Below are 9,151 nucleotides of genomic sequence, written 5' to 3' on the forward strand. Positions count from 1 at the left end.
GTACAAGTTTTGATTATTAATGGCATTTTGTATTAAAATGTGTACTAATTTACATTCACTCTGTATGTTTGGTCATTTGGTTCATCAGATATTATTGCATAATTCATTTCACTGTACCTTAAGCTTGACATTACCAGTGGGGAAAAGCAGAAATTTGCAAGCCCTCTTCTTTGGTTAATTCAGAAGCAACCATTACAGTATTGTTAGTTTGGAGTTTATGGTTGATGGCATCTTATAAATCTCATAGCTACAGTCAGTGTAGCTCCCCGTCAGCCCCGCTCCTAGAGCCACACGGTTGATTAGTTATATAGCTGCTACAGCGGATCTGTGTTGCCATAGCGGATATGCACTCTAAAATTTCTGAAATTTCCTTCGGGATGAATGAAGCATCTATCTATCTATCTATCTATCTATCTATCTAAATAGAGACACAGCTATCTGTCTATCTATCTATCTATCTATCTATCTACAAGCGACAATAGGTTTATCATGTGATTTCTTTGCCCCCCTCTAATGCAGATTTTACTTGAAACAGTTTTCAAGAAAAACGTATTGACCGCTCACTGCTTTTTCTTCCATAGATAATTACACAAGAACCAATGAATATATTTGTGCACATGAATGCATAATATATCATAGCGAGGAACAGGACAAGACAGATGTCAGTCCCTATTTGTCACATTTCTTAACCTGAGAAAGCCATGGCTAAGCAGCTAAGATGGCTTGGATAAACACACAAGGCAAAACACCAAATTCCTGAGAGAGGGGAGGTGTAAAGATCAGGATATTTAATAACAGTATTGTTGACATCAGTGATAGTATTTAAGTAACACTACTGGGAGATAGTGTGAATTATTAGCGTTATCTAGAGCTTACCTTAGGAAAAGAAAAACAGGCAGGGGAAATGACAAGCAGAGCACAAACAACATGCTGCATGCATTACCATTTTCACGGCTTACAGTAATAGCAATTTTACATTTCATAATTTAATCAGAGTTATCAAAGTCACAGGCTCTTGACATTCTCATGCAAATATGCATGAAATAAATTTGAATCTATTAAAAAAACATCTAAAGAAAGAATATAACCTGAAAAATACAAAAAGTATGAACTACAAAAGTCTAGCTGCCTTAAAGTAATCAAATTTGCAACAGCATTACAATCTGCATTTTGTGGCCACAGTAAAAGTCTTATTTTCTACTGCACATCTACTGCTACACTCTAACTTCACCACAAAGCAACATTGGATTAGTGTAATGTATTTTCTGGTTTTACATTTCAAAGCTGACGTGGTAAGCAATTGAATGAGATGTGCATTTGTATTTTCTTGAAGTTCTCTTTCATCAATAAGGAAGAACAGCCCGATGGGTGTTGAATGAAGAGGCTACCAGTGAATATACACTGTGTAGTTCAAAGTCTGAAACACGTTGAGAGCAGAGGAGAAGAAAGAGTAAAAATCAGCCCGTCTCTGGCAAGGTGAGAGAGATGGGTTGCTCCTCGCTGACCCTAACTACTGTAGGCTGTCTGTTGTTAGCACTTTGAGTTTGGACATGCTCGGAGACTGTCTGCACTGCAGAAGCATCTGGGGCAGCTGGAAGAAAAGCAGTGAGGAAGAGAAAAAGAGAGGGGAGGAGGAAATGTTGTACAACAAAGCATAAAACAGAGCAGACGAATTGAAACAAGTGCAGCAAGTTTTGTGAGGTGAAAAGAAGAGACAGTAATAAAGTAAGGAAGTAAAGCTGTCCTAGGAGAGATTTAACGTAAAGACAGCTGTCCTTGTAGCCTCAATAATAAACAGCGAACAGTCTTGTAAGACCCTGTTGATTTGAAAACATTTAATTCTGGAATAAATACACTTCTCTGTCCATATATAAATATCCTAATCAATAGTGAAGCTCTACCCACAGAGTAATTTCTCCTGATTTTTCAGATCTCTAGGGTGTGCTTTTATGCAATCACAGATTGTTCCAATGGGGTGCAATGCACTCTGTGTAATATATTTATATCACAGGACTTTTATGTGCGACGCGGTTTTCTAACATTCCTCTCCCATTTTCTATCAGCCACCAGCATTGGAAGTTCCTTTGTGCTTCAAAGTATTAAAACAAGCAAACGGCTTCAGGACAGTGTCGTGGCTTGTTCACTTACGACAGGTGGTCTGAGATAAGACACTGAGAGATGGATTTTAGGTTAGAATATAATATCCCTTTATTAATGAAAACAATATGAGACAGCTTCTGTTTCTGCAGTATCAACCCGAATGAATAAATTATGCATTTCCTTGAGCTTGTGTGTCTCAGCTTGTTAATATTACCAATTTAATAGAATCACATTAATATTGATAAGATATTAGAGAGAGGTACTTACAGCCTGGGACCTCAGTCAGCTCATTCAGAGGTGGCACTGTCTCTAATGTGTTGGCGTATTTTTTGGCAGCCTGTCTTTGCATGTGCCGTGCCTCTATTTCCTTCTTGGTTCTCGGGATTCTACATTTGAATATACAACATAGAGCAATAACTGAGGGAGGGAGAAGGGGGGGAGGTTGGGTGGGGTTTGGGTGGGGGTGGGGGGGAGATGACACAAGGTTATAATAATTACTTCAAGTTTTAACTTAAACAGTCAAGTTTTAATCAGAGTGTGTATGAATCTTAATGATTTTGGTGATCCCTTGATCCTACGTCATTTGTTCACGCTTGTGTTTTCGAGTGAAATGTGTCAACAACTGTTGGGTGGTTTGCCATGACACTTGATACAGACATTAATATCCCCCTCGAGGTTAATTTCAATGTATAATAATTTGACTTTTCATCCAGAACCATCATCAGATAAAATTATTAGTTTAACAGCTAACAGCATTCCCTTCCCATTATTAACCAGTTGTTACTTTGTGTTTACTGCTGATAAGCAAATGTTAGCATGCGCACATGCTAATCTAAGATAGTGAACTTGGTCAATAGTATACCTAATAATACTCATTATGTTAAAAAGTGCCATTGAGCATGTTGGCATGTATCTCAAAGCACTACTGTGACTAAATGCAGATGAACAGAGCCAGAAACTGGAGCCTGGAATCATAGACGTGATCCCTGCCTTTCTGGACACAATATCATAGTCATCATTACGAAATCCCACTGGGCTTGATAATTACACTGTGGACGCATAATTGCATGCCTGCAGTTATTTCTCAAGATTGAAGAGTACTTGAAGAGTGGTTTGTGGAGGTGTCAACAAAGGGATTTCATTAGTTATACTGACCAATTGCTAAAATAAACACAGAAAAGATGGCGATGACCTGCCATAACCGCAGCCCCCAGAAAACAACAGACTCTGAGGTGATGGGGTCCGGCTTCTTTGGGGGATCTGTGGGCAAGAGCTGTGGACAGAAAAAGAGACGTTGATTTTCTGAGTATCTGAACACCAAAAATAAACAAAACAGTTCAGAGCAAACCTGAAGGAGTAAAACATCTTCTTAGAGTAACCCAACATTCTCTTTCTTTCTGACTTCAAATGGAAATAAAGTAATAATCCACTCTGATTGAAACAAATTACAGACACAGATACACAGGATACGTGTAGATAAATAAATGTAGATATACAGAAGGGTTTGAAGTCCTCTAAAGAGCACAATTTCCCCAATGACCTAAATGACATTTTCACCAGTTAAGTTTCACATGACCAATAATAGTCTTCTATCAGTGCAATCTATCCACACGCATGTAACCTCACCTTTCATCCTGAACTCTGTTAAGGTCTGTGTGTGACATTTAACTGAACATTTCCTAACAGAAATTGTTTAAGGAAAAGTGTTGTTTTTTTCCCAAGGCATTGGAAAAAAGGTTACAGAACTAAAGGTGGAAAGGTCTAGCATTTCTGCAGCAAAGAAAACAACAACACCTATATAACCTGTGGGTTTTTTGTGTCTCTCTCTCCACCTCAATCTCCTCTTACTTGACACAAACAAGTGATGAGGTCTACAAACACGACTGGCATGAGACCAGGCAGCCAGAATAGGCTGGTATCTTTTCATTGCAGACTTTTCCAATGGACTCACATGTCTCAACGCTCTGCTGCACAAAGTTAAAGCTTTAGTGTGCGATTAGCTTATCATTTAACATTTGTTACGTTCCAGCTATGGCTAAATTTGTTAATAGATAAGCCTTCCAGTTCCACAAAACCATCTGCATCCCTCAGTATGGCTATGTTTACAAAATGGTGTAGCCCAGCGACATTTGCACACAGAAGCTCGAGTGTTGCATTTTACATCACCGCTGAGAAAGGACAACAGCAGCGTTCAGCTTTGGAGACGAAGAAGACAAAATAATTACTAGATAATAACCTCTTCTGAAGAGTCCATCCTCTTTTTGTTTTTTAATCCTACCTGTTCTCCTTGATTTGACGGGATAAACGCTACTACAACTGCGTGAAGGAGGGGTAGGGGAGGTGCGCCAACACCGCAGGTTTGCTCAATGTGGATGCGCCGACAGTGTTTTGACATTATTTGGAATTCCTCATGGGGGACGACAGAAACTACAGTACGCACTATAGCTTTCAGTCACTAATGTCCAAAACAACATTTTCTTGCATTTCAAAACGCCTTTCTCCAGAGCTGAGAATTGTGTTTGTGTTAATAATAATGTTACTTTATTAATTACACTGGGAAAATTAAAATGTTACACTCTGGTATTATTACACACAGGGGTGAGTTACACATACATGCTCAGTACCTATCCATGCACTAATGGAGAGATGTCAGGGTGTCCATGGAAGTTGGGGGTTCATGCCTTGCTCAAGAGCACAATGGCAATGGTGTAAGAGGTAAATTGGCACCTCTGAAGCTACCAATCCCCCACCATACTTTGGTCTGTATGGGTACTTGAACAAGTAACTCTCCAGTTCCCAACCCAACTCCCTACTGACTGAGCTAGTGCCAGCCCCAATCAATGACTTCGATCACTACTTGCTGCCGGTGCCAGCAGAGCATCAGTTCCCTGATAGAATCATTGGGAGGATTTGTCCCGGTCTACTGTATCACTTGATTGGATGATACAAGGTTGTTTTGGAAACTCTATACTTTAAGACATTAAACCAACAAGCCGTGAATCAGAAAATGGACAGTTATTACATTTGCTGCCTTTATTGATAACACCATTATGTGGCGAGATTGAAAAATGTTCTAAGAATAAACCAAGGTTGCTCTAGGAAAGGAAAGGGAATCATTTTGCTTTGGTAGAAATGAAAGAAAATACTACTAAAATTCATGACAAGTAACAATGGTTTACTTAATATTATCACATATTTCCAGAGATCAGAATGTAATTTGTGAACTAATTTAGATTTAAAAATTTAATTTTTATTTGTTGAACTATGAAGCCAAAAAAAATAATGCGCTGTACTGTTTGAGGTACTGTGAACCTGAACAAAAAAGCTGAAAAGAAAGAAATAGTCTCAGTAAGTTTACACTCGTGTTTGTGCAACTCCCACAGAAGGATAAGCCTTGATGGGGATATTTAGCATGGCTCTTAAATAATAACAAGATTTGCTTAACGAGTGATTATATAATGATTTAGTACTTTCCTCTGGGGGCATTTCATGGGGCAGGATTAGTGGCTATAAGCCTCAAGTTTTCTTCTGTTGGAACAAACAACACACACTCAGAAGATTACTGACCTCAAGTTGCCTCTTTTCAATCATCATATACCCAAATATATTACCTATTTTTGTTTATTGGATGGTTGATTGGTTAGTTTGATCATCAGATATTCAATGGCATATTTGGATATTCTTCCTCAAGTAAGTTTCTTGTGTTGTTATTCTAAGAAGATCCTTTAGGGACTTTTCAAGAAAGATTAGCATAATGGAATGGAGGATTAACACTAACAGAGGCGTTTAGGAGTGGGGACAGGGACAGGTTTAAACAGGCAAAGTACAATTTAGCAAGGCAGTGAGACATGCTTAAAGACTATGCTCTGAGAAACGCCAATACAAAACAGTTCTCCGCTAATGACTCTACCTCTGTCTGGTGTGGCCTCAGAAATATCAACCAGTTGCAAACCTAAAGCGCACCACTCAGTCAACGGTAGTTCATGGAGGTTGAGTTGCTGGTGTACTTCTCCTTTAAACCAACAAGTGAACCTCTTATCAGTCCCTCAAACTCCTGAACTCTGCAGACGACACCACCCTCATTGGACTCATGTCTGGTGGGGATGAGTTGGTCAACAGCTGGGAGATTGGCCACCTGGTTACCTGGTGGAGTCAGACAAATCTGACAGTGTAGAGGGTTGTGGTCTTTCGGAAGAACGCAACCCAGCTGCCCCATCACCCTGGGTGACTCCCCAGTCAACACTATGGTGTCGTTCCATTTCCTGGGCTAAATCATCTCCCAGGACCTCAAGTGGGAGCTAAAAATCCGCTGGACACCTCCAGGACCTGTGCGCCTCCAGGACCCTGAGGTGGGTAGGAAAGACTGTGGCTGACCCTCCCACCCTGGAAACAAACTTTTTGAATCAATCCGGATGTCAAGAGGCTGCAGTCCATCAGGACCAAAAGCCCACGCCACAAGAAAAGCTTCTTCCCGACTGCAGTGGGCCTCACCAATTAAACCTGGGACCCTAGTGACAGACTCTGATGGACTCTAAACCTCCACCCCCAGCACTAGACATTACATCTTTTACATACATATTCTTGACTATTATCCATAACCACTGCACATACCATATATACTATACATTTTTTGCACATTCCCTGATCAATATTCTTGCACATCCTGCACAAATCAAATCAAATACTTATCTTTTCCAATATATTACACACATTTTCTTATAGTGTATTTTTTATTATATTATTTTCTCCTTTTTTTATTTTCTACTTTTTATTGTAATACTGTATTACTATTTTGTATTTATGTTCTTCATGGTAGCAGTTCTTTCCTTTACTGTGTATTTACTTTTTAACATGTTTATTGTTTACTGTATGCACCTTATACACCAAGGCAAATTCCTTGAAAGTGTAAACCTGCTTGGAAAAAAATATTCAGATTCTGAATTCTGATTTAAACATCTACAAAAAGAAAATCAACCTTGGGATACATGTTTAGTTATGCCTCGTGTATTATCAACTTTTTTTGACTGACAAGATGTGAGCAACTGAAAAAAACAATGCTAAAGTGAGTAGTTCTAAATCTTTCTTTTAGTAAACTCTGTGTACACAAACAATGTTCTCAATGTAGAGCCCTTAGTGACACAAAGTTTCATATTGTGTTGAGCTTTTTTAGTGTTTTAAACTAGCTATTTTGATGCTAATGTAGTGACCCTAGTACTCCTCGAAAAAGAGAAGACGTTAAATCTTTTGTTTCCTTTTTTTCCATCCTAATGATTCATTTAAATGAAAATTTTACTCAGGTCCATTCACAAAAACACGCTAGGTTGCATTTTGGCAAGAGTCACGCTTCCTGTAAAAAGGATATACGCAATTGTGTTATGACTATTTAGATTATACATCCTGAAAGTTCTCCTCAAAGTTTTAAAATTGCGCTACATACACATGTAAAACTGATATCACTCAAGCCTTCCCTGTCTGACACCTGCAGAGGCGATGCTATTGAGCTAGCCTTCAGTATAAACAGGATAAACATTACCTTTACATATTAAGCATCTTCAGCTACTAACCGTATATATGGTATTTTGTCCTTTCAGTCATATTTCTACACAGTGTACTGTTCAGAAAGTAGGTAAATTATCGTAATCGTTTTAAACAGAATAATTATATTACAAAACATAATGGATTTCAGCTGTTGTTGTAGTCAGATCATTGGCTCATCACATGGAAATTATCTGCAATGTTACCCCCTTCTCTCCAGCACAAAGGCACAAAACAACTTGTTGTACAAGGACTTGTCATATTCATCCTGCTGTTTGCATCAATACAAGCGTGTGTAGTTTAGCCATTTATGTAAGAACATATAATGTATCAGGTTTCTGCATTTGTTCTTTCACTCCTCATCATGTTGTACAAGCAACAACTATGGTGCCCAATCAACGAGTGTGAATCACATAAAGCTACCTTTTAAATGGCAAAACACCTGCACCGGTCACAGAGAATCCCTCAGGATATTCCTAAGAGGAACCTGTGGAGGACACATGGTGGTGTATCAAGCTCTTACCTCAGGATCCGGGACCTGGGAGAACACGGAGGACAAGCACTGAGACAGCAACACTGCTCCCCAGCCCTGCAGTAGGTGCTGAGGTGGCCATACAGGCTGATCCCCAACCATTCTCTCCCCCTTTTCCTGCCTGAAGCCACCCTGCCCCCTCTCTCCCTCTTCTTCTCTTCTTCTTTCTCTCTGTCTGCCTGCCTGACTGCACTGGCGCCGTATAGAGGACAGGACCACAATGGCCCTGGGTGATAAATGGTGACTATGGCTGACGGCTTCCTTCCATCCACAGTTTTCTGCTGCTCTGCTCCTTTATCTCTTGCCTTTCTCCCACAACGCTGCAAAAACACCCAAAAACACACTGCAGGCAGCTGAAAACTGTCCCGCCACACTGCCCGGGAGCGAACACTGCAGTCAGTGTACATTAATTAATTAATAGACCTGGTGTGGTTTACAGCTATCTCATCCTGCTGGAGACAGGGAGTTAACACAGTGTGGGGGGATGGGCAGTACAGTTAACTATGAGGTTGGCCGGCACAGGACAGTGAAGCAAATGGCTGTCAGCACCATCATGTTTATTGCTTCAGAATCTAGAGTATAAAAATGTTCACAGGCTCGTTCTTTCAGTGTGGCAGAATGCAGTCTGACTTTGCAAGACCTTCCTCCACAGCCATGCAAAGGAGGGTCTTGTTAGTCCACACAACTTTCCGAGATAAATAGGAGTTTATTGGTATTTCTTTAAACCAGTCAATATCGTCTTGGGCGGCAGACAGAGCCACGGTGCCTTTGCAAAATAGCCTTAGAAAGCAACTTGCTTTGGGGGAACATTCAATATTCATGAGGGAGCATATGTCTTATGTTTTCGTCATGCAACAGAAAACTCAGATTGGACAGACAGTTTAGCAAGCTGTCTCGATTTACCTTGCAGAGATCTGAGGAGCAAATCAGTTTAGCAAGAAAGCAAATAAGCCTATTTCTTAAAATTTTAGACTATTCCTTCAA

General features: G+C 39.9%; 1 protein-coding gene across 1 annotated transcript in view; it reads right to left on the reverse strand.

Annotated features, from left to right (window-relative positions):
* tmie (transmembrane inner ear) overlaps positions 1 to 8,625 on the reverse strand; it is an 11,700-nt gene extending 3,075 nt beyond the window's left edge. The window contains exons 1-3 of the mRNA XM_034888163.1: positions 8,159 to 8,625; positions 3,256 to 3,373; positions 2,368 to 2,517 (exon numbers count right to left, since the gene is read on the reverse strand). Of these exons, the coding sequence (XP_034744054.1) occupies positions 2,368 to 2,517; positions 3,256 to 3,373; positions 8,159 to 8,269 (379 nt within the window). The 5' untranslated portion in view covers positions 8,270 to 8,625. The remainder of the gene's footprint in view (positions 1 to 2,367; positions 2,518 to 3,255; positions 3,374 to 8,158) is intronic.
* Between the last annotated feature and the right edge of the window lie 526 nt (positions 8,626 to 9,151).

This window comes from Etheostoma cragini, chromosome 12 (genome assembly GCF_013103735.1).
Source record: "Etheostoma cragini isolate CJK2018 chromosome 12, CSU_Ecrag_1.0, whole genome shotgun sequence".
In the NCBI taxonomy this organism is placed as follows: domain Eukaryota; kingdom Metazoa; phylum Chordata; class Actinopteri; order Perciformes; family Percidae; genus Etheostoma; species Etheostoma cragini.